At 49.3% G+C, this 24,367-nt stretch overlaps 1 protein-coding gene and 1 long non-coding RNA gene across 3 annotated transcripts in view; one reads left to right on the top strand and one right to left on the bottom strand.

Annotated features, from left to right (window-relative positions):
- SATB2 (SATB homeobox 2) overlaps positions 1 to 19,402 on the bottom strand; it is a 188,458-nt gene extending 169,056 nt beyond the window's left edge. Inside the window, exons 1-3 of the mRNA XM_029069788.2 lie at positions 19,113 to 19,402; positions 16,444 to 16,591; positions 13,011 to 13,301 (exon numbers count right to left, since the gene is read on the bottom strand). Coding sequence (XP_028925621.1) covers positions 13,011 to 13,212 — 202 coding nt within the window. The 5' untranslated portion in view covers positions 13,213 to 13,301; positions 16,444 to 16,591; positions 19,113 to 19,402. The remainder of the gene's footprint in view (positions 1 to 13,010; positions 13,302 to 16,443; positions 16,592 to 19,112) is intronic.
- On the top strand, positions 16,908 to 20,015 carry LOC114813311. Of its 2 annotated transcripts, none has more exons than XR_003761031.2 (2): positions 16,908 to 17,036; positions 18,983 to 20,015. It is a non-coding gene; the product is annotated as an uncharacterized LOC114813311 (long non-coding RNA). The 2 variants fall into 2 exon arrangements; XR_003761032.2 differs by lacking the exon at positions 16,908 to 17,036 and adding an exon at positions 17,856 to 17,965.
- The last annotated feature ends 4,352 nt before the right edge of the window (positions 20,016 to 24,367 follow it).

Genomic DNA, 24,367 nt, shown 5'->3' with positions numbered 1-24,367 from the left:
GATTGATTTGTACGCGGGGGAGAGAGGAAGAAAACCAGGGCCAACTCATTTCTCCCTCTGAATTGTCTTTTCCCAGACTGTGAATGTGTAATATCGCCTAGGCAGGGACCGGCTCTTCCTCCCTATCGGCTGGAGATACATCAGCTTTGCCTTCAGTTGCCATCTTGTTCTATGCCTAAAGTCGACTCTCGGGTGGCACCACCCAGCTCTTAGGCTTATCAATGCACCTGCCGCTTCCAGCAACCCGCAAAACACCCAAGGAGGCTGAGCCCACCAAGAAGCAGCATGGCCTAGTGGATAGATCACAGGCCTGGGCATCAGTTGGACCCGGGTTCTAATCCCAGCTCCGCCACTTGTCTGCTGTGTGACCTGGGGCAAGTCAGTTCATTTCTCTGGGCCTCGGTGACCTCATCTGTAAAATGGGGATTAAGGCTGTGAGGCCCATGTGGGCTTTGCACACAGTGAACGCTCAATAAATAAGAAATAAGATTGAATGAATGAATGACAGGAACTGTGTCCAACCTGATTAGCTTGTATCTACCCCAGAGCTCAGTACAGTGGCTGGCACATAATAGCGCTTAACAGTACTATAAAAGAAAAAAAAACCTAGGGTTTACTCATGCTTCTCTGTTTCCCCAGCTAAAAAAATTTTTTTTAAAAAAAGAAACAGCTTTACTTGCTTAAAAAAAAAAGCCCAGGTATCAATAGACAATACATTCTGAGTCTCCTCTGACTTAAAGCTCACAAGTAGAAAAATCTAATCACAAACCAAGTTTTACTCCAAATCATGACAGCCTGAAATCTCAGTCTAAGCAAGGCTGAAAACCTGACTTTCAATGTCAGTTTCGCGGTTCCTTCCCACCGAACGCTGGCTTTCAAGACCAAATCGGAGGGCCGGTTTGGGGCAAGAACTCTCAGTAGACAGGGTTTGGGGTGTGACCGGAGGGCTGACCAGAGAGAGGGTTTATCTCAGCAGTGATGGAGAAATACACAACTCACTCCAGGCCTCAAAAAAAAAAAAAAATCGAAAATAAAGGAAACGATTCTGAGACTCCCAATGTTTGATTAAAAGGTATGAGGGTCAGGAGAAAATAAACCCGCATGCATCGGAGTCATTTTCCTAAGCAGAATAGCGACATTGATTTTTTTTTTCTTCCCCGCAATATCAAAAGCATCGTTTTACAAAATGAACTAATGGAAAAATTGCTAAATTTCAGTTCAAATTTGGGATTCAAGTCGGGTTTTAAAAGCGACAAACTATTAACTGTTATTTATTTGGGCGCTCTTATACATATATAAAAAATAAGCATTTTTTATATTTTGTTTTTAATCTTCTTACCAAAAATTCCCTCTGGGGCAAAGAAGCCTATGCCAAGTTCCACCGAGGATTAATTTTTATGGCTGAATTATAAAGCCCTGAAAAGAGGAACCACTAATAGACCCTTTACCTTGGTGGCATTAGTCAGTGCTGCTGTTTTGGGCATTTCAGAGTTCAAAACCCTTTTCCAGCAAAAGTATTTTAATGAAAGCACTATTAACTAGCCTGCTGGCATCTAAAGCGACACCCTGAAAGGCAACCACGAGCCACTTTTTTTTATTTGACATGAATTCTAGTCTGGAGACAGTGGGACAGTGTTGAGACTGGAGGGGTCAGGGGAGGAGCCCCCCGGTTGGGTCGCCGGCCGGGTGGCATAGTGGATAGGGCCCAGAACTGGGAATCAGAGGATCATGGGTTCTAATCCCAGCTCCACCACTCGTCTGCTGTGAGACCTTGGGCAAGCCACTTCACTTCTCTGAGCCTCAGTTACCTCATCTGGAAAATGAGGATTGAGACTGTGAGGCCCTTGTGGGACAGGGACTGTGTCCAACTCAATTTCCTTGTATCCACTCGAGTGCTTAGTACAGTGCCTGACACATAATAAGCGCTTAATATCATAATTATTATTATTACTGCCTCTCCAGCCCCAAAGAACCTCTCTCCCCTGAGACAACACTGAATCTGATGGCCAGCCGGAGGAGCTCAGTTTGGAGCACCCGCACCTGCGATCGCTCCAAGTGATTATCCTGTCTTGGGGTCCTCGGCCTGCTCGGGAATTGGGGGAGCCACCTCCCCTCCCACTTCCCATAGCCCTCAGGGGCACACCCTGCAGAGTTGGGGGGGAAAACACCCAAAAGAGGGTCGGCTACTTCCAGGCAAAAGGAGGCCAGGTCACCGGCGGCCCCTTCCTTTGCCTCAACATGGGGCGAGAGCCATGTTGAGGGGAATTCTGGGATGAGAGGGAATTATAGGAGATAAAGGACGAGGGAAAATGACATGAAAGGTTCCCTCTAGACTGTAGGGTTGTTGTGGGCAGACAATTCTTCTCCCTCCCCTGCAAAGCCTCAGTGATGAAACATCTCCTCCAGGAGGACTTCACTGACTAGGCCCTCTTTTCCTTTTCTTCACATCCCCTCTGCATCACCCTGACTTGCTCCCTTTATTCATCGCCCCTCACAGCCCCATAGCACTTACATCCCTATCTGACATTTATTTATTTCTATTAATATCTGTCTCCCCCTCCAGACGGTAAACTCGCTGGGGATAGAGAATGTGTCTTATATCGTACTCTCCCAAGTGCTTAGTGTAATGCTGTTATAGTGTACCCTCCCAAGTGCTTAGGTCAATGCTCTCTGCACACAGTAAGCCTTCGATAAATACAACCGATTGATCGATCGACTCCTGGCCGATCGGGTGGCCCACGGACGTGAGCGCGCCTTTCGGGGTGACGAGGAAAGGCCATCCTCTGCTCCTAATTTCCCAGAACCCTCAGCATCACCCCGAGTTGCTCCGTGTAGGCAAGAAGGCTCGGCCTCCTCCACCCAAGCCTCCAGGCGTCTCCCAGTCTGCTCTCCCAGATTTCCCGGGGGCCGGCCAAGGGAGACATTTCCCAGCAGGTGGAGATGGGAGCGGGTGCAGCGCCCCGGGAAGTCGACTGCAAGCGGCAACGGCAATAACGTTCCCGTTTAATGGTTGACAAACAACCAGCTCGCACACTCTCCTCTCTGACCTTCCCCACGAAGGCAAAGCAAATGTTCTCTCCCCAAAACACCGGTTTTGGCTAATAAACACGACAGGGTAAACGAGAAACACTCCAGCTAGTCTGCCTCTCCTCTCCGTCTCAAAATTTGTACGTTATGTGATAGGTCCACCGCATTTTTCTTAATGATGTTTTTATTATTCTTCCACTCAATTAAAGCAGAAATGGATATTGCATCGTCTGACTGTATAATTGTTATTGTAATCTGTTTTCGATCACTGCTTGGGAAATGGGTCCAAAACAACATAAACTATCCACTGCCTCAGAACACAAGTCATTTTCTTTTACTACGACACTTAAAGAGACATTTATCATGCTGCTCTGTTCGCCTATATGGATTATGACAAAAGAGAGTTCTTGGTAAATTAGAAAAAAAAAATCCACACACACACTCACACTATGTCAAAAGCATCTTTTGTTTCCAACAATTGTAGGGCATATCTTTCCTTAAGGTCTCTTTGGAATATCAAATTGGCCCTACCGGGATTTCCATAAAGAACGGAAATTAACCCACTATTTAAAACAGAAAAGAATATTCTTTTATTGCCCGGTAGAACACCTAGACAGGAGTCATGAGACAAATCTCTCCTTTGCCACCTCCCGCCCCCACCAGCAGTTGGAAAACATGGCACTTTGCTTTGAGTCTGAACTTTCATTCAAATTGCAAACCTTTGCCATCTCCTTGAGAACAAAGGACTAAATGAAATGCAGGATATGTGACTGATATCCAGTAATGGATAAATCTATTTACTTTGAAGCGAGAGGTAAAACACACCAACAAACTGAAAAAAAAAAAAGGAAAGGATATCACTGGGATGCTGATATGACGGGCGGGGAGTTAAAAAAAAAATAAATCAGAGTGGCTTACAAGGTTGGGGGGGGGAGGAAGTCACCCTCAATAAATCCAATCAGCCCTACGTATTGATAAATGATCTAGCAGGGCACTTCTCAGCACAATGTGATCATGAGGTGCTTGGAACGGATGGACGTTTACCCGCCGTGACCTGCAAATTCTCCTTTTCATTTCTCCCTCTAAACTTTTTTGGCTCCATCCCCTGCTTTCAGATAGTTTTTAAGAGAGAAAGAAAAATGTGCTGGCATCACCTGCTGGGTTGAGGTCCGAAAAGGTGTACTACCAACGAGTGGCTCATTTGGGAGCATACGTACGATAGTACAAAATGCAACCCTCCTCCCACCCCACCCCGGTATGACTCGGTTGATAGGTGCCAGATATCTGTCCTCGGTTGATAGGTGCCAGATATCTGCCCTTGGTTGATAGGTGCCTGTTTCAATGCAGATTGAAGTGGCAGATTACAGTGCAATATATCATCCTGGGACAATAGTAGGCGGCAATATAATTCTTCGTGCATTATTGCCTGGGTACTGGACACCGACAGATGTCAGCTCAATTCTGTGCAGGTTCAATTCTCGGCATCTGAGCGTGTCCTTGAAGGTTGAGTTTTGGTTGTTGTTAAATAATTGCACCTGGGAACTTTAATGCCGGACTCGACGTGCCCGTTCTTTCCCTACTGTACTAAAAATGCTTTGGGTTTTAGTCGTTGACATGGGCTAAAAATTCTGGCAAAAAACTTAAAATAAAGTCGGCCACCCTAAGGAAAGCTTTGCCTCTACAGTCTTTTATAAATGGTAGAAATGAGGTAATAAGACACAAATAATGATAATAACTGTGGTATTCATTAAGCACTTACTTTGTGCCAGGCACTGTACTAAGCACGGGGGGTGGTGGCTACAAGCAAATTGGGACACTCTTGGAAAGGATATCTGTGAAACATTCAACCCCATTTATCTCAGACTTCCTCTATTTTTTTTTTCTTTTTAGCAAGAGGGAGCTCGACAAATAGAAAACAGAAAGCCTTAAGTGTGGCAGGCTGCTGTAATCTTTACTTTCCTCTAACGTCTGGTTATGCTCACCTCTTGCAGGCAAATGCATTGGAATTGCAATCTTAAACTGAAACAGGGCTAATTACTGGATCCCAAAACGGTTAAAATGTGCAGGTATGAATCAAGATGATTCTGAAAACCTGAACACGGAGAAATGAGGTATCGGCCTCTTTATTGGAAAGGAAAAAGCATTTTCGGGGGCTGGGATGGTGAATCAATTGAAACTTATTTTTGTGTTCCAGAGAAATAGATGTTCCATTGATTACTCGTCATGGAAGAAGTCAGGATGAAATGAATGAGGGAGGGGAAGAAATAAATAAATAAATAAAGGTTGATGGACTTTTAAAAAAAAGAAGGAGAGAAAAAGATTCTAGACCCTCTGAATTTTCAACCGGTTTTGGATCCCTGCAAATATTTCCTGCCAATGTCATCCAAATTACATCTTCACTTTAGAAATATATCCAGCAAATTATCATTTATTTGTTAGGATGCTGAACCCACCATATCATAAAATGTTTTGTGGACAACAGTTGATATTTTTCAAAACTTGTATTATGGGCTGCCCTAAGAGAAAAAGACCCTGAGCTCTCCTAAATGGGCCCATTTCCAGTCATTTTTAAAAGTTGTGGGGTTTACGAAGCAGGTAGACTTGAAACCTCACTCCCTCTAGACTCACTGTGAGCAGGGAATGTATCTGTTACCCTGTCCTCTCCCAAGCGCTTAGTATAACGCTCTGCGCACACTAAGCGCTCAATAAATACGACCAATTGCCTGCACACCTTAAACAACAATTCCGTTCCCCACATCTAAATATCCCCTTTGGCCGCCCCACTGGCGGAACCTCTGTGAGATGGCATTTTGTCACTGCACGTGAAGACTTCCCCTCCGCGTCTTAATCAAAACAAGGAGCGGGGGGATGCCAACGTTTCATTTGTCATTTACCAGTTGTCACACTTGTGACAAAGTGTTACGCGGACAACTTTTTTGTCAAATGCTTCTTCAGATATGCTCCGGGACGTTGCTGCCTCTCAGGGTTCAAGTCAGCAATATGTTTGTGTGTTGGGCTGGGGGCGGGGAGGGGGCGGTCGGGAGGGAGCAGAATACATCACTAGGCCCCCTACGTTTTGATTTTGGGAAGGAAGCCTTGGGTGGAGGCCATCCCGGCCTGGCCGTCTAGTCTGGAAGAAACCTTGCCTTTTGGGGTGGCACTCAGTGATGTCTGGAATCAATGGGAAGTTTAGGCTTCAAATGCATTCATTTGGAGGCCCCTAGACCACTGATGGTCTTCCCGGCTCATCAGGGACAAATCAAGCAGACACTTTTAAGGTTCTCCGGGAAAATCTGAATAAAGCCTTGCATCAGGCAATCGGAGGCATCAGGAGGAAGGCAGGAGCTAAGAGAAAGCATCTCTCTCCGAATCCCACCCTTGGCGATGAACTGTTTTCCACCTTCAGAGGTCAACAGGGTCCCGAGCTGCTTTTTCGAAAGACAAAAACCGCACGCTCCTCTTTCTCCAAATTCAACTTAATAGGGAAAAAAGTAAACTTCTGTTGCCTTTCACCCACCCAGATGTCCCAAACCACTTCCAAAAGGCCTGATCCCTCTTGGAGGATAAAGAAACCACTGACAACATTTAGCTCTAATAAGGGTGGGGGGAAAACTACCAGCAAGTGGGTTTTGCTTTCCTATGAACAAAAATATGGTCGATCTTTTTTTTTTTTTAAAAAAAAAAGGGGGGAACTATTAACCCAATATTTCCCAGATGCCAGGTTCACTCCCCGCAATGTGCCTGGGCTGTGTCTAGAAAAACAGCCAACTAGCCAACTGCTAGTGCTAGTTGCTGTGGTGGGGGGTGTTATGGAGATGGGTCTTAAACTACCATTAAGGAGTGTCACCCAATGCAAACTTTAGGACAGATGATCTTGAAGTCTCAAATCAATAATGATCCACTGCTTTGGGTGGAAGGACCTTAGAGAGTTCCAAAATTAGACAAATCATCAAATTATGCCAGGGAGACTGAATGGGTGGATACTCTATGCTCTGCTTAATGTGTATGTTCGATTGCATATATCTTTTAACCAAGTATGTCTTTATTTTAATAACAGGCCGAGTATTCCAAACACATAGAGAAGGGTTATTTTTCTGCCTCAGCAAAAAAAAAAAATATATATATACAGATGACATACTGGCTGACCCCAAAAGCATGACTGCAGATTGATTCTATTTAAAAGATCTAAAATACAGCCCAAGCAACAACGCAGTACTTTCAAAAAAAAAAAAAAAAAGGAAAAAACGCAACCCTTCCTCCTTTGAAGAAATAAGGCTGAACTGGTTCATAGAGGAAAACTGGCATAATGTTCACCCCACGTTAGCATAGATCTTGGGAGTTTTGGGGAAAATCTAACGACTGGGCCTTATGGTGATCACCCGCTCCCAAGCCTGGCAGAAATGGGCACTTTTATTCATAAACAGGTACGGACTGGACGAACCCTGCTCTTCCAAATTTATTTATTTTTTTAAATTTTTCTAGTCCTCTCTGGCCAGGCCTCCCTCACTGGACCTGAAGAGTGTCTGAAATCTATTACTTTGTTTTTACCCTTGATCTGCTTATAAGGAAATACTCCACATGTAGACAATTAAAATATAACTAACCGTTGTTGTAGACAACATTCAAGCCTAAATGAGACCCTGCCTAACAATCTTGATCACATTTGCTTCTATTTGCATACATCAGGGTATATTACATAATGGATTTTTTTTCCCCTGCAACAAGACAGTTATGATCTTGAAAGAGTTGCATAGTAGCAAAGAGGGAGAGCTAATCTACTTTTTGTGTTTTATCTGAAGGAAGTGATCCTGACAGACAGTTCTTCTTCAAAATCTAATTGACGCTAGTTGCGAAGTATATGGAGTCATAGTTCCAAAAACGTGCACGCCAAAAAACTACGAACCCCATCCCCGCGATCTTAATATATTTAAATGTAATTTTTTCTTTAAAAACCGAGAACAATTAGCACAAAAATTATCATAAAAACTCATAGAAATGAACAATGTCAAAAAGGATAGCTGAGTTTTGAGCCGTCCTATCAGCAATTAAACCATCTGCTATAGTCAAGTGCTGCTATGCAGCTTAAATAAAGCTGTCTGAAAGTTTTTCTCGCAGCCAAACAGTACAAATTAAAATGCCTGCTTTAACACTTGAATGCAGGACAATAATTTATCGCTGTTTTAAATTCTAACCGGCCTCTTGAACGGATCTAAGAGAAAACACAGCCTGCATTTCCGTTCCTCCCTCAAACTTCGGGGGACCCACTTTAATTTTATATTCCAATTTGCCGTGCTTGAAGCGTTATGCACAGCGGAACACTTTCAGAGAGAACGCTGCTCTATGTGAGGCCTTCCACACTCACGATTTCGCTCTCCTTCACAAAAGGAAAAAGGCGGGGGGTGGGGGGGGGAGGCAAATTGCCCAACAGATTTACAAGTTTTAATCAACAATTTCACAAATATGAATTTCCTGACTATTAATCATCCTTTTTCAAAATCCTTATGGAGAGAATTACTAAGTGAGAGGGGACGCCAATTCTAGTAAGTGAATGTTACCCAACAGGGATATAAAGCTGTCAACACCAGAGTGCTCTTGCTCACTCTAAATTCCCTCCCAGGCTTCATATGTTTTTTAAAGGGATATTAGCCTTTTTCTTTCCCCCCCACCCCAGGGACCCCCCTCTCCCCCCTTATAAAACCCGCCAGTCACACACACACGGGAGCACTCCTATTTTATCACTTGCACGCTTTAAAACAGACTGCTGAGACAAGCTAGAGTGTCTTAGGCCGGCCAGACACAAAATCGTCCGGCTTCCGATTCCGTCCCGCAGGAGATGACAACGACATGGTACACGGTACCCAGACTTCTCCTCGCCCTCTAGAAAACACAGGATCTTAAGACCCTGAGGGTGAAATGTTCTTTGCCCCACGCTGGTTTATTATGACACCCAGGACGATGTCTTTCTCAACTCTGTTCAGGTTTCATCGGGTCCAGTGCCAAAGTAAAGGAGAGGAAAGAGGTGGCATCTCATTGTGGAGAGAGAGCTACAGTTCTCCTGTCCGCAAGAAGAGAGTGATGCTACACCTTTGCCTCTGTTGCTAGATTCTGGAGGAAAAACCTCTGCTTCATCGAAAGCGCTGGATTTCGCTATTTCCCCTTTTAGCAGGGAACGACTATACAAAAGTCAATTCCTCAGGATAGGAATTCCCTAGGTGCTTAATATTTTGCTTGTCCTACCGTGTGGACGAACGGATTCAGAAGCCCGGCAAGTATTTCAAAAAGGTGGCCGTAAAGAGGACAGATTTCTAAATTCTCCCACATTGATCTACCCTGATTTTCCCACATCTGATTTAAGCCCTCGAGGAAACTAAGCATTACAATGATGGATAGGGGATTCTGTTACTCATCTTCTTACATGAGGAGTCAAATGATAAAGCCTAAAGACAAGAGGCTACAGAATTTTTTTTTGTTTTTTTGAAAAAAAAAAAAGTTAGATCACCAAAAGGGAAAAGAAAACCACTAGACTTCCTCCTCGGAGTCTGAACGTGACCATTAAGTCAATAAAAAGGATCAAGCGCTTATAGGAGAGATTTTTTTCCAAAAAGCTACATCTACCAGCACAGTCTTCTTTTCAAGAAAACTCTCGGTGGGTTATCTGTGGAGGTGTTTTGTTTTTGACTTTGGTCCGAAGAAAGTGTTAGCTTTTAGTAGCTGCTAAGAATATCAATGAGTCCCATTTTGAGTCACGCAAAACCATTCTCCTGCCCTTCATGATGGGTTTCGGTATTCTCAAAGTAAAGAAACAACTACCTTTCTGAGTACAGGTTTCAAAAATCACGGGAATAGAAATGTTTAGAAGTAGGGGAGTGCTTGCCCGGAGAAAGCACTACAATGTCGGAAGGAGTTGGATCATCGATATTACGGTAGCTTCGCTTCAAATATCACAACTTTATAAGATGACGGGGAAATATATCTAGCAAAAAAAAAAATCCTGGTATGCTACTTACACTAAAAGCTTTATAAAAAAGAAAAAAGAAAATCAATCTCAAAAATGTCATTATCCTCTCAAATAAAATCTACTTTAACTGCTTTAGTATTGAATATTGCAGATCTTTTAATTCCGACAAAATAATATCAAGCCTGCTTTCGGGCGAGAAGAAACTAATGAACAAACTGGTTTTTATTTATAAAATAAACCTTCGGGAAGTGACTAAAACAAAATGGGAAAAAAAAATTCACACACACTCACACACACCACACATTTTCTGGATGTTTCCCCTGGACTCCAAAACGTCACCTTACATTGAGCTTCTGAAACAATTATGATGAAAAATTAAGCCTTTTAAGGATTAAAAAAAAAATCCCCAAAAACAACCTTTCCTTTAAAGAGGAAAGAGGAATATATTCACCTTGAACTGCACAAAACCCTAATGCTCCAAGAAGACTATTTCAAATTGAATCACCAATATCAATCACCAAAGCCTGAGCGACTTCTTTAGCTACAACACAGTGGCAATTGTAAAAACCAAGCAGATCTGAGACGGCTTGAAGTCATCCTCCGCAGAAGAATATTTGAACAGATTTCCAAGAAGAGACTCAAATTATAATTCTCAATCCTTTCCCTAAGAACAAAGCAACTTAGCGATGCCCATTCCCAGAGGTAGTTCCTGAGCTATAGTCACAACTTCCTGGTTGAGAACTAAAATTTCCCACTAAAACCCAGATCCTCTATCACTCTTCTGTACCAGGGTCACACTAAAAAGCCCTCATCTCCAGGTTACCCCTGCCTGGCACTGGGCATCACAAATGTCCGTAGAGGAAATGGTTACAAACGTCCCCTTAAAACGCAAACTGGCGATTCAGGAAGTTGTAGAGCTTCCTTTTTCTTCATTAAAATAAAATTTTCAAATCAATAAAATGGAAAAGACCTAACACACAAGCTGTGGCCAGATTCCACAGCAACTTAAAAAAAAATTATTGAAGGAAAGGGTGATTAAAATGCTGAACTTGCCATGCCAAAGGTAATAGTAAAATTAGCGATACCTTGTTTGGTTATTAGTATATTGACTTCCCTTTTCAAGAAGTCTAGAGTTAATCGAACTGTACTTTCCAAGCGCCTAGTACAGTGCTCTGCATACAGTAAGCACTCAATAAATACGATTGATTGAATGAATCAAATGCCTCAATTTTTTTCTATAAAATGTGGACACCCAAAACAAGCAAATATTTTTCTTTTAAAAAAAAAACAAAAACAACATAAAAACATAACCCCCAAATGATATCAGTGTTTTTCAGGTAGAACTGTGGAAAGTAACTGGGGGGGGGGGGGGCCGTGCGCCTCACCGGCTAGAAGAGTAAACTTGGGACTGGAAATTAAAACCAAGAGATTCCAATGGCTTAAACCATGAAAGACATAAAAACTGAAAAATCCAGAAAGCTGGAATGAGACTATTTTGAGAACAATTGGGAAAAGGTCCCAAATAAAAATGGTCTTTAATTTTTAAAAATAGAATTCCCTATTAATAGGTCTCCTCGTTTGGGCGGATTGGACGGGGAGGGAACCTTGTCTTTTTTGCTCCATATTCCATCCAATTTTAGGGAAAGTCATTGGGCCATCATTCCAGCTCGAAAGAAGTGGGCCAAACCGTGCCTGTTTGCGTTTCATCCTTCTCTAACGTTTGACTCTTAAAGCCTGTTTTCTGCAGAGAGCTATTGACGCGTGAAAAAAGAAAAGCAACAGAGGCTCTCAGCCCATTGCCCCAATAAAGATCTTTCTAATTCCCATTTATGAATTGCTGCAACTCGGTCTGGGCCATTATTCCCCTTCTCTGGGAAGGGGGGGGGGGGAGTTGCAAGATAAGCCTGCAGTGGACAGAGGTGCTGATAAGAAGCGATAAAAATAAAAGAAGCCCTCCCCAAAAAAATAAAGGCAAGCAACCCACCACCTTGGGTGGCTGGCACCTCTGAGCCCTTTTCAGAGGAGAGCTCTCTAGGAACTGGTGTGGGGGGGGAATAAAATAAAGGCAAGTAACCCAATCTCCTTGGGTAGCTTGCACCTCTGAGCCTTTTCAAGAAGGGAGCACTCTAGGAGCTGGTGGGGGGAAAAGTAAAATAAAAGCAAGAAACCCACCCGCTTGGGTGGCTTGCACCTCTGAACCTTTTCAGAAGGGAGCTCTCTAAGAACTGGTGGGGGAAAAAATAAAATAAAATAAAGGCAAACAACCCACCAGTTTGGGTAGCTTACACCTCTGAGCCTTTTCTGAGGGGAGCTATCTAGGAGCCGGTGGGGGAAATAAAAAAATAAAGACAAGCGACCCACCCCCTTGGGTGGCTTGCACCTCTGAGCTTTTTCTGAGGGGAGCTGTCTAGGAGACGGTGGGGGGGGAAAAATAAAGACAAGCGACCCACCCCCTTGGGTGGCTTGCACCTCTGAGCCTTTTTAGAGAGGAGCCCTCTAGGAACTGGTGGGGGAAAAAAAATAAATAAAGACTAACAACCCACCACCTTGAGTTGCTTGCACCTCCGGGCCTTTTCAGAGAGGCTCTCTCTAGGAACTGGTGGGGGGGAAAAAAAGAAAAATAAAGGCAAACAAACCACCACCTTGAGTGGCTTGCCCCTCTGAGCCTTTTCAGAGAGGAGCTCGTGGGAAAATAATAATAATAAAGGCAACCCACCACCACCTTAGGTGGCGGGTGCCCCTTGAGCCTTTTCAAAGAGGAGCTGGCGGGAGGGTGCTCGGGTCATTCCTTCAATTGGGCGCTGATTGGGTGCGGAGCCCTGTACTAAGCGCTGGGCAGGGTACGAAACTGTAATAAAAGAGGGCCAGTCCTTGCCCACGCCGGGCTCAGGTTTGGCATGACGGGGGGAGGCTGGGCCCCTGGTGCTTGGCAAGGGGGAAGGGAGTGGTGGGGGGCGGATGGGGGGCGGATGGGGGGATGGTGGGGGACCCTCCCCCAATGTGGGGGGTCGTTTATTGGACTCACCTCCTTGGGGGGCCTTGGGCAGGGCTGCACCGTTGGGCCTCCCCCGGGCGCCCATGGGGCTGCCGTTCTGGTCGAGCCGGGCGGCCTTGGGGGGCGGGGGCCCTTTGGGGTCGGGGCTGCCGCTCCTCCGGTCGGGACTGTCGCGGCTGTCGCGGCTGTCGCGGATGTCGCGGAGGCAGGGGCTGGCGCTCCGCCGCTCCATGCTCCTCGGGCTCCTCGGACTCCTCGGGCTCCTCGGCCTCCGCGGGCTCGAACTCCCCACCGGCAGCTCGCAATAAAACGAACAGGGACCTGCGCCGGGAGCGGGAGGAAAAAAAAAGGGCTTTTTTTAAAAAAATAAAATAAAAAGGAAAATCAAACGGGGGGGGGGGGAGGGAAGGCGGTCCCGCACGTGTTACATGGGCAAGCCCGGGGACGAGCTCGGTTGTGCAAAAGTAACCCCGACTTCAGCCCGTGTTGCAAAAAAAAATTAAAAGGGGGGGAGGAATTGGAGCTGGGGGCTTTCTTTTTTTTTTTTTAGGGGGGTGGTCCTTGCATTTGCCCCCGATCCGGGGGTGGAGGGGGTTGTCCGGGATCCGGGGTCCTGGGTCCAGCCCTGCCCGGCCCCGGGAGCCGCGGAGGAAAAAGGACTGAACTTTGGAAGACACACACACACAAACACACACGTACACACCCACACGTACACACCCATACACACACACGGCTGTGTACCCGTGTTATTAGCCCGGGAGGGGGGTGGGGGGGGACATGCATGCACGTGGGCCCGGCCTCGTCCCCGCCCGCCCAGATTTGGGGGGCGGAGGTCAGAGGTCATCCGTCCTTCTGGGCCTCCCTCCGGGGGGGACCCCCCCCTCCATTACTCTTATTATTTCGCAACGTTGTTCTGTGTTGCTCCAAGGAGTTTTAAACACAGAGGAGCCCCAGCCGCCCCCCACCCCCCAATTATCCCCCTCCTCCGCAGGAGCAGCCACCCGAAGGTGGCCTTCCTGGAGGCGGTGGCCACTTTTCCTGCATCGGGGGCTTGACTTTTTGTGGGCCCCTCCAGGCCCCCCGCGATCCCGGGACTGCCGGCATCCCATCTGGGTTGGGTTGGGTTTTTTGGGGGGGGGGAGGGGGCGTCCAAAAAGTAGGCACCCGGTGCTCAAGGTGGGGGTAAGGAGACGGGGCTAGTGAGCTGGAGATCGGGGGCGATCCAGGGGCCGCAGGAGGATGGTGGGGAGGACTAGGACCGGGACGAGGAGCGCTTACTACAGTGCTTTGCACACAGTGAGCGCTCCATAAATGCCACTGAATGAGGAGGGAGAGGGGAGGATGAGGAGCGCTTAGTACAGTGGTTTGCAGACAGTGAGCGCTCCATAAATACGACTGAATGAGGAAGGGAGGGGAGGAAGAGAGGAGGATGAGGAGCGCTTAGTACAGTGCTTTGCACACAGTGAGCGCTCCATAAATACGATTGAATGAGGAAGGGAGAGGAGGAAGACAGAAGGACGAGGAGCGCTTAGTACAGTACTTTGCACACAGTGAGCGCTCCATAAAGACGACTGCATAAGGGAAGAAGAGAGGAGGACGAGGAGCGCTTAGTACAGTGGTTTGCACATAGTGAGCGCTCCATAAAGACGACTGAATGAGGAAGGAAGAGGAGGAAGAGAGGAGGACGAGGAGCGCTTACTACAGTACTTTGCACACAGTGAGCGCTCCATAAAGACGACTGAATGAAGAAGGAAGAGGGGGAAGAGAGGAGGACGAAGAGCGCTTAGTACAGTGCTTTGCACACAGTGAGTGCTCCATATATACGCCTGAATGAGGAGGGGGAAGAGGGGTGGGGAGAGAGGGGATGAGGTCGAGGAGCGCTTAGTACAGTGGTTTGGATACAGTGAGCGCTCCATAAATATGACTGAATGAGGAGGGGAGAGGAGGAAGAGAGGAGGACGAGGGGCGCTTAGTACAGTGCTTTGCACACAGTGAGCGCTCCGTAAATATGAGTAAATGAGGAGGGGGAGAAGAGGGGGGAGAGAGGGCGAGGACGAGGTCGAAGAGGTCTTAGTACTTTGCACACAGTGAGCGCTTAATAAATGCGACTGAATGAGGAAGGGGGAGAAGGAAAAGAAGAGAAGGACGGACAGCGCTTAGTACAGTGGTTTGCACCTAATGAGTGCTCGATAAATGCGACTTCATGGGGAGGAGGAGAGGGGAGGAGGACAAGGAGCGCTTAGTACAGTGCTTGGAACACAGTGTGCGCTCCAGAAATACGACTGAACGAGGAGGACGAGGAGCGCTTAGAACAGTGCTGTGCACACTGTGGGCGCTCCATAAATAGGACTGAATGAGAGGGAGAGGAGGAGGACGGGGAGCGCTTAGGGCAAGTGCTTTGAATACAGTGTGTGCTCCAGAAATCCGACTGAATGAGGAGGGGAGAGGAGGAAGAGCGAGGAGGACGAGGAGCGTTTAGAACAGTGCTTTGCCCACTGTAGGCGCTCCTTAAAAACGACTGGAGGGGGACAGGAGGAGGACGAGGAGCGCTTAGTACAGTGCTTTGAATGCACAGCGCGTTCCAGAAGTACGACTGAATGAGGAAGGGAGAGGAGGAGAACGAGGAGCGTTTAGTACAGTGCTTTGCACAGAGTGCGCGCTCCATAAATACCACTGAATGAAGAGGGGAGAGGAGTGGGGAGAGACGAGGAAGGGAAGCAGGGGTGGTTGGAAGCCGGTCGATAAACTACAGGAGGAGAAGAGGAGGAAGAGGACGGGAAAAGGAGCAGGAAAGGAAAAGTAGGAAGCTCTTCTTCGCCCCCCGGAGCCGGTCCTTCCAACACCTTGGGATGGAGGACGGGAAAAGCAGAAGGAAAGGAAAAGTAGGAATGCCGTTTTCCTCCCCGGAGCCGGTCCTTCCCACATCCCGGGTGGAGGACGGGAAAAGCAGAAGGAAAGGAAAAGTAGGAATGCCGTTTTTCCCCCCTCCCCGGAGCCGGTCCTTCCAACATCCCGGGCGGAGGACGGGAAAAGGAGCAGGAAAGGAAAAAGTGGGAATGCCGTTTCCTCCCCGGAGCCGGTCCTTCCATCATCCCGGGAGGAGGACGGGAAAAGAAGGAAAGGAAAAGTAGGAATGCCGTTTTTCCCCCCGGAACCGGTCCTTCCAGCATCCCGGGTGGAGGACGAGAAAAGGAGAAGGAAAGGAAAAAGTAGGAATGCCGTTTTTCCCCCCGGAGCCGGTCCTTCCAACATCCCGGGTGGAGGACGGGAGAGGGAAAGGAAAAGTAGGAATGCCGTTTTTCGCCCCCTCCCCGGAGCCGGTCCTTCCCACATCCCGGGTGGAAGACGGGAGAGGGAAAGGAGAAGTGGGAATGCCGTCCCCCGGCCCTCCCCCCCGGGAAGCCGGTCCTTCCCAACCCCCCGGAGTGGGAGGGGTCCGGGTGTCCATCTCTTCGGGACTTACTGTTCAGGGTCTGTCGGAAACTGGGCTGCGGTGGGCTCTGTCCATGGATCAAAAGTAGAGAATCCAGGGTGGAAAGTTTTCTCGGTTTCCTCCTTTTCCTTTCTTGGTCGCTTCCTTCCCGCTCCCTTTCCCTTTCCGCGTCGAAGCCCTGGAGTTGAAGGTTCTGGGTCAGGGTGGCTTCTCGTGCAGGGATGATTGTGATGATGATGATGATGATGATGATGATGGGGGGGGGGGAGAGGGAGGGTTCCAGGGAAAGGGGGGGATTGGAGGAGGTGGGAAAAGGGGGGGAGAGGAGGCAGGAGGACACCCGGGAAGGGAGGGGGAGGAGACACACACACAGAGACACGCAGAGACACCCAGAGAGACGCCTTTTTACACCTCCGGGAGAGAACTCAATTGCAGAGGGAGGAGGAGGAAGACGACAACGCCGGGAAAAGCAGGAGCAGCAGCGGGAGCAGGGAGGGGAGAAGGCCTCTTCCTCCTCCTCCTCCTCCTCCAGCCGCCGCCGGACTCTCCGACACACACACACACACGCCAACCGACGGAGGCGGGAGATGATGATTATTAGTTGCGTTGAGTCATCAGGCCAAGTGAGTCCTTTTGGGTTGTCCTTGGTTTCCCATTCTCCTCCCTCCCTTTCCTCCTCCCCAACATCATAATTTGAAGGGGGGGGGGAGAGGCGCGCGCACGAGGGAGAGTTTCTGGGTTATTTGGGGCTGGGGAATAAGTGATAGATAGATAGAGATAGATGATGCATACATCTATATATGATGCCTATGGAGTAGATATGATGGAGAGGTTGTGTGTGCGGGGGGGGTAGAGCCGACCCTGGCAGCAGCAGGAGGGGGGAGGGGGAGCGCGGCCGGCGGGCTCTCAGGACCTGCCCGGAGGGCTGCCTGGAGGAGGAGGAGGAGGCCGGGGCGCGGGAGGGCGGGGTGTCTGATTTGGGAGGGCGGGCGGGGACGGGCATGGCGGGGGGCGCGGAGGTGCGGGCGGCCGGAGGTCGGGCCCTCCCGCCCTCCCTGCCCGCAGCCCGCACAGCGCCGGCATCGGCGGGGCAAGGAGGCGGCGGGCGGCCGCCTTAAGGTGGACCGGCCTCCGCCGGGCATCTCGGCCGGCCGGCCGCGGGGGCCTCCTTAAAACCCGGGCACGTGGGCGGCCGGGGGTGGTGGTGGGGGGGGCGGGCCCCGCGAGACGCCGAGCGGCCGCGCGCGGAGCTACTGCCGCGACGCCCCCCCTCCTCCCCGGCGCGGCGGTCCCCCCGCAGCTCGGCCCGCACCGCCCGCCGCTTCCCGGCCCGCCCGGGTTCCCCCTTAAGAGGCGCAGCCCGTACGGCGGCGCCAGAGGGCCAAGCCCAGCGCCGCCGCGGAAAACGCGCCTCTCCGCCGGGGGAGCGCGCGCCCGGGCGGCGGGGGAGCGCGCGCGCGCCCCCCACCCCCACCGCACCTCGGCAATGCAGAACGGGCTTCAAACCCACCCGATTTACCCTGGGAAAAAAAACCCTGCCTGCAAACCAACTGTAAGTGGGGCGACCGTATTCCTTTTCTCATTTTCCCCCCAAGAAACTGTAAATTGGGCGATCGGATTCCTATTTTTTCCCTGCCCAAAAAACTCTCAGGGGGGCGATCGTTTTCTTTTTCTTTTCCCTGCAAAGAAAGTGTAAGTTGGGCGATCCTGTTCCTTTTTTATCCCCGCAAATAAACTCTAAGTTGGGCTATCGATTTCTTTTTTCTGCAAAGAAACTGTAAGTGGGGAGGTCGTATTCCTTTTTTTTTCCCCCTGCAAATAAACTGTAAGTGGGACGATCGTATTCCTTTATTTTCCCCCTGCAAAGAAATTGCAAGTTGGGCGATCGTTTTCCTTTTTTTCCCCCTGCAAAGAAATTGTAAGTTGGGCGGTCGTTTTCCTTTTATTCCCCCTGCAGAGAAATTGCAAGTTGAGCGATCGTTTTCCTTTTTTTCCCCCCTGCAAAGAAATTGCAAGTTGGGCGATCGTATTCCTTTTTTTCCCTCCCCTGTAAAGAAATTGTAAGTTGGGCGATCGTCTTCCTTTTATTTTTTTCCTGCAAAGAAATTGCAACTTGGGCGATCGTATTCTTTTATTTTTTCCTGCAAAGAAACTGTAAGTTGGGCGATCGTATTCCTTTCTTTTTCCTGCAAAGAAACTGTAAGTTGGGCGATCGTATTCCTTTTTTTTTCCTGCAAAGAAACTGTAAGTTGGGCGATCGTATTCCTTTTTTTTCCCCTGCAAAGAAACTGTACGTTGGGCGATCGTACTCCTTTTTCTTTTTCCTGCAAAGAAACTGTAAGTTGAGCGATCGTATTCCTTTTTTTTCCCCTGCAAAGAAATTGTAAATTGGGCGGTCGTAGTCCCTTTTTTTATCCTGCAAAGAAATTGTAAATTGGGCGGTCATAGTCCTTTTTATTCTTCCCTGCAAAGAAACTGTAAGTGGGGCGATCTTACTCCCTTTTTTTCCTGCAAAGAAAATGTAAATTGGGCCATCATATTATTTTTTTTTTAAATTATTATTTCCTAGAATCTCCCCCGCCACCACCGCCAAAAGCCTTAAAACTGGGTCTCGGGTGGAAGCGGAAAAACCATCTCTCGAAGATGGCACGACCAAGTGATAACCCGTGAATAACCATCGGTTGCGTTTCCCTCCTTACCTCGGGGATGAACTGAACTCCGAAGCCTTCCTCCCGACCGATGTCCAGAAACTTAGAAGAATTGGTGATATTAGGACTTCGGTACTTTTGGGGGGGGGAATAAAAAAAAAGAAAAGAAAGAAAAAGGCCAATGGTTTAGCCAAGAATCTCCCTTGTCTGATTCGTCACTATTATTATATCTGATGATGCTCCTGGTTGGAGCGATTCATCCCCCAGCCATTAATGAGCTATTTTATAAACACCCCCGGTGGAAGATCCTCATTTTCCAGTGGCCAGCGAACACTCCCCTAAACCCTACGAGAATGGGTTTCCAACAACCCGATTTCGGGCCCTCCAATGAAAAAGGCGCAAAAGACTCCCCGCCGCAGCGTTTCTAATGCGCTCAATATTTTATAAAGTTGTAAATAATTGATCAGGTGTCTACCCCAACGATTAAGTCTGAATTATTAAACCCCTCCGAAGAGCCATTTGAATAACGCATCCAATTAAGTAGTTAAATATATACCGCCGTTAGTTCGGTTGCCAATTTTACACCTTTTTTAAAAAAAAAAAACAAATCTGAGAACTTTCTCTTTTTTTATTTGGTTTTTCGTTTTGGTGTTAGACGGAAGGATCCCTGAAATATTGTAAACTCTGGATCGAAGACAGGGAAATGCCTCTTGTGTCCCCCAAAACAGGTCCACAGGCCCAAGAGAAGAAAAACTACAACGAAAGTTCGTAGATTTAAGCGGGTTAACGTGTCTCTTAGCTCGTTTCCATTTTAAAAGCGAATTCTTGGAAGTTTGGTAACGTATACCCCTTGTGTGTCTTTTCTTTTTTGTTTTCCTCTTTTCGGTTGGTTTTTTTTCCTTCCTTTTTTTCCCTAATAAAGGCCTTCTCTGTTTCAAATTACTACGCATTTTAGTGCGGAGTTTGGGGTTTTTTTGTTTGTTTTTTTCCTTTCTTTTTTAGAAAAGCAGCGCCCTATTTCAAGTGCAATAAGCGATTATTTCCACCGATTGATTTTCGACCACGAAGAGGGGGAAAAAATGATATTTAGAAACGAATGACTTCCCTGGGAGCTAGGATTTTCCCCCTTTTTTTAGGGACCCCGTGGGGGGAATTGTCGCGATCGTCGGGCCTCCCCCAAACGTTGCGTTTTCTTTCGTTTTCCCGATCCTTGAGTGGGAAAATCAACCGCAAGATTTTGGGGTGTTTTTTTTAACAGAATGGCGCTGGGTGGGGTGGAGGGAAAGGTTTGAGTGTGAATCCTGCCCCGCTTTTCGGGACCTCATCCGAAAGGCCTGAAATTTTTCGACCGCAGTGACTCGGCCGGGTGTTTTTTTGTGTGTGTGTGTGTTTTTGAATTTCGGATCCTGGCGATCCGGCTTCACGCCCGTCCCGGAATTTTTTTTTTCGCCCGGAATTTCCAGCCCCAAGATCGAGGCTTCGGTGCCCGTCGGGCGGATGCCAGAAACGTTGCGGCCGGTGCTGCCCGGCGGGTGTTGGTGGTGCCCGGGCATCAGGCCGCTTCTCCCCCCGCATTTTCCTTCCCTTCCATATTTCTGCCCCTCTTCGCCCCCGCCCCAATTTACCCTTCCCCCTCCGGCTCTGCCCTCACCCGTCGCCCGATTTCCCCTGCCCCGCAGACCGATTTCCCCTGCCCCGACGCCCGATTTCCCCTGCCCCGACGCCCGATTTCTCCTGCCCCGACGCCCGATTCTTCCTACCCCGACGCCCGATTTCCCATGCCCCGTAGCCTGATCCTCCCTACCCCGACGCCCGATTTCTCCTTCCCCGGCGCCCGATTCTCCCTACCCCGACGCCCGATTTCCCCTGCCCCGGCGCCCGATTCTCCCTACCCCGACGCCCGATTTCCCCTGCCCCGGCGCCCAATTCTCCTTTCCCCAACGCCCGATTTCCCCTGCCCCAGCACCCAATTCTGCTTTCCCCGACGCCCGATTTCCCCTGCCCAGACACCCGTTTCCCCTGCCCCGCAGCCCGATTTCCCCTGTCCCTACACCCGATTCTCCCTGCCCCGACGCCCGATTTCCCCCATCCCGCAGCCCGATTTCTGCTAACGGGGAACAATTCTCCCTTCCCAGCCGCCCCATTTCCCCCGCCCCGCCGCCCAATTTTCTCCATCCCTGAGCCCGCTTCTCCCTACTCGCCTGCAGCAGGGGTTTGTTCTCCCTATTATTAGCATTATTATTGGGATTATTCCAGGGCCAGGGTCATTCCCTCGCCCCCTTCCCCGGAGGCCGATTCTCCCCACCCCACCTCTAAGGGGGTTGGGGGGTGTCTGTTCTCATTCTCATTAATTATTATTATTATTATTCCCGGGCCGCTGTGGTGTGTCCTCCCTTTCTCGGCGCCCGATCCGGCCCGGCCCGGCCCGGTCTCTGCCCCGGAGCCTGATCCTGGCCTCCCCGCGGTTGACCAGGACCTGACAGGGCCGGACAGGACAGAAGTGGACAGGACAAGCCCGGACAGGACAGAACAAGGCAGAACTGGACAGGACAGAACCGGACAGGACAGGCCCGGACAGGACAGAATAAGGCAGGACCAGACAGGACAGAGCAAGGCAGGACCGGACAGGACAGAACAAGACAGGACCGGACAGGACAGAGCCAGACAGGACAGGCCCGGACAGGACAGAACAAGGCAGGACAGGACAGAACAAGACAGAACAGGACAGGACAGAACCGGACAGGACAGAACAAGACAGAACTGGACTGGACAGAACAAGGCAGGACCAGACAGGACAGAGCCAGACAGGACAGGCCCGGACAGGACAGAACAAGACAGGACCGGACAAGACAGGACAGGACACAAGAAGACAGGACCGGACAGGGCCTAGGTGAAGCAGGGCAGCCTCGGGGGGAAGGAAAGAGGCTCGCTGAAAATAAGGGGGGAGGGGGCGGCCTGCCCCGCTCCCCGCAGCCGGGTCCCAGACCCCCGGCCCGGGACAAGGGGTCCACTAGGACCATCCCGTCTTCGGGGTCGCTCAGAGAGCTGGAAACTGACCCCGAGGAGGGCCGGCGGGAGAAGAAGAGGGGAGGGGGGGGGTCTGAGAAGGGAGAGGAGGCCGGCCACGGGCGTGACGAGGGAGCTCCTTGGAGCCAGGGATTGTCCCTCTTTGTTGCTCTGCTGTCCTCTCCCAAACACTTAGTCCAGTGGTCTGCACACAGGAAGAGCTCAATAAATAAGATGCAATGAATGAATGATCGTCTACTGGGTGTTCTTGGCCGAGTCACTTACCTTCTTCGTGCCTCGATTCCCTCTTCTATAGACAGGGGATTCGATACTCGTTTTCCCTCCGACATAGATGGGAAGCGTGACCCAGCCGGTCCTTGGTTATCTCGTATAATAATAATAACAATAATAGTAATGATGTATTTGTTAGGTGCTTACCATGTGCCAAGCACTGTTCTAAGCCCTGGGGTAGATACGAAGTAATTAGGTTGTCCCCTGTGGGGCTCACGGTCTCCATCCCCATTTTCCAGATGAGGTCACTGAGGCCCAGAGAACTGAAGGGACTTGCCCCAAGTCACCCAACTGACAAGTAGAGGAGCACGGGATTAGAACCCACGACCTCTGACTCCCAAGCCCGGGTTCTTGCCACTGAGCCAGGCTGCTTCTCTACCCCAGCCATTAGAACAGTGCTCGGCCAACAGTAAGCGCCCAACAAATAGCCGAATTCTGATTATTAGGGGGGTGCGGGGAAGGGAAGCCACCACTGTGCAGGGGCGAGGGGAGGACACGGGGGTCGGGGGGAAGGAGGGGGAGGCCTTGGACAGCCGGGGCGGTACGAGGTTGTTGTCGTTTTTCCTTTCCCCGCACCCCCGTGGGCCTGCGGAGCAAAAAATCCCGCATCCTGAGCAAGCGCGTGGAAATAATCAGAACAATCATAATGGTATTTATTAAGCGCTTACTATGAAGTGGGGCTGGGGGCACCAGGTCGAGTTTAAAGGCAAAGGGGAGGGGAGAGATGCGGTTAAACGGCGGGGGGGACAGAACGTGCTGCGGAGGCAAAGGGGCGCGTTGTGAAGGTAGGCAGGCAGCGCTCAATAAATACGACTGAATGAACGAATGAAAGGCAGGACGCGGGGAGGGGGCGGCCCAGGGAAGGGAGGAGGAAGGGGCTGCGGTTTCCCACGCTCCCCCGAGTGGGCTGCGGGCAGGGCAAGTCGCGGGGGGTCGTCGGACCCGACCCCAGCCCCCTAGCCCCTGGGTGGCAGGGACTCTGTCCAACACGATTACCTTGTAGCTACTCCGGCGCTCAGTCCAGGACCTGGCACATAGGAAGCACTTAACAAATGCCACAATCACTGTTATCATTATTATTAGTAATATTATTATTGCCCGGACCGGCCTCAAATCCCGAGCCCCTGTGGAACAGGGACTGTGTCCAACCTGATTATTCTGTATCTACTCCAGCGCTCAGTACAGGGCCTGGCACATAGGAAGCGCTATAAAATGCCACAACCACTATTAGGATTGTTATTATTATCATTATTATTATTATTACCCGCACCAGCCCCACTCCCGAGCCCCTGTGGGACAGTGACTTTGTCCAACCTGATTACCTTGTATCTACTCCAGCGCTTAGTACAGGGCCTGGCACAGAGGAAGCGCTTAACAAATGCCACAGGTCATTATTATTATTATTATTATTATTATTATTATTATTATTAAGCGCACCAGCCCCACTCCCGAGCCCCTGTAGGAGACTGTGTCCAGCCCGATTACTTTGTATCTACTCCAGCGTTTAGTCCAGGGCCTGGCACATAGTAAGCGCTTACCAAAACGCCACAATCACTATTATTATTATTATTATTATTATCCACACCAACCCCACTCCCGAGCCCCTGTGGGACAGTGACTTCATCCAACACGATTACCTTGTATCCACTCCAGCGCTTAGTCCTGGGCCTGGCACATAGTCAGGGCTTAATAAATAGAAGAGTGCTCAGCGCTTAGAACAGTGCTTTGCACATAGGAAGAGCTTAACAAATACCATTATCGTTATTATTATATTCCACAATTATGGTTATAACAATAATTATTATTATCCGCACCAGTCCCACTCCCGAGCCCGTTTGGGACAAGGATTGGGTCCAACCCGATTGGCTTGTATCACCGCAGCGCTTAGTACAGTGACTGGCCCATAGTGAGCGCTTAACGAAGGTCACGATGAGGACGATGGGGATGATTAGGATGCTTTCCCTCCGCAGCCCCGCTCCCCGAGCCGGCCTTGTCCCCCCACACTGCGA

Source organism: Ornithorhynchus anatinus, chromosome 7 (genome assembly GCF_004115215.2).
Source record: "Ornithorhynchus anatinus isolate Pmale09 chromosome 7, mOrnAna1.pri.v4, whole genome shotgun sequence".
Classification (NCBI taxonomy): Eukaryota; Metazoa; Chordata; class Mammalia; order Monotremata; family Ornithorhynchidae; genus Ornithorhynchus; species Ornithorhynchus anatinus.
This window is presented reverse-complemented; position numbering and strand designations above follow the sequence as displayed.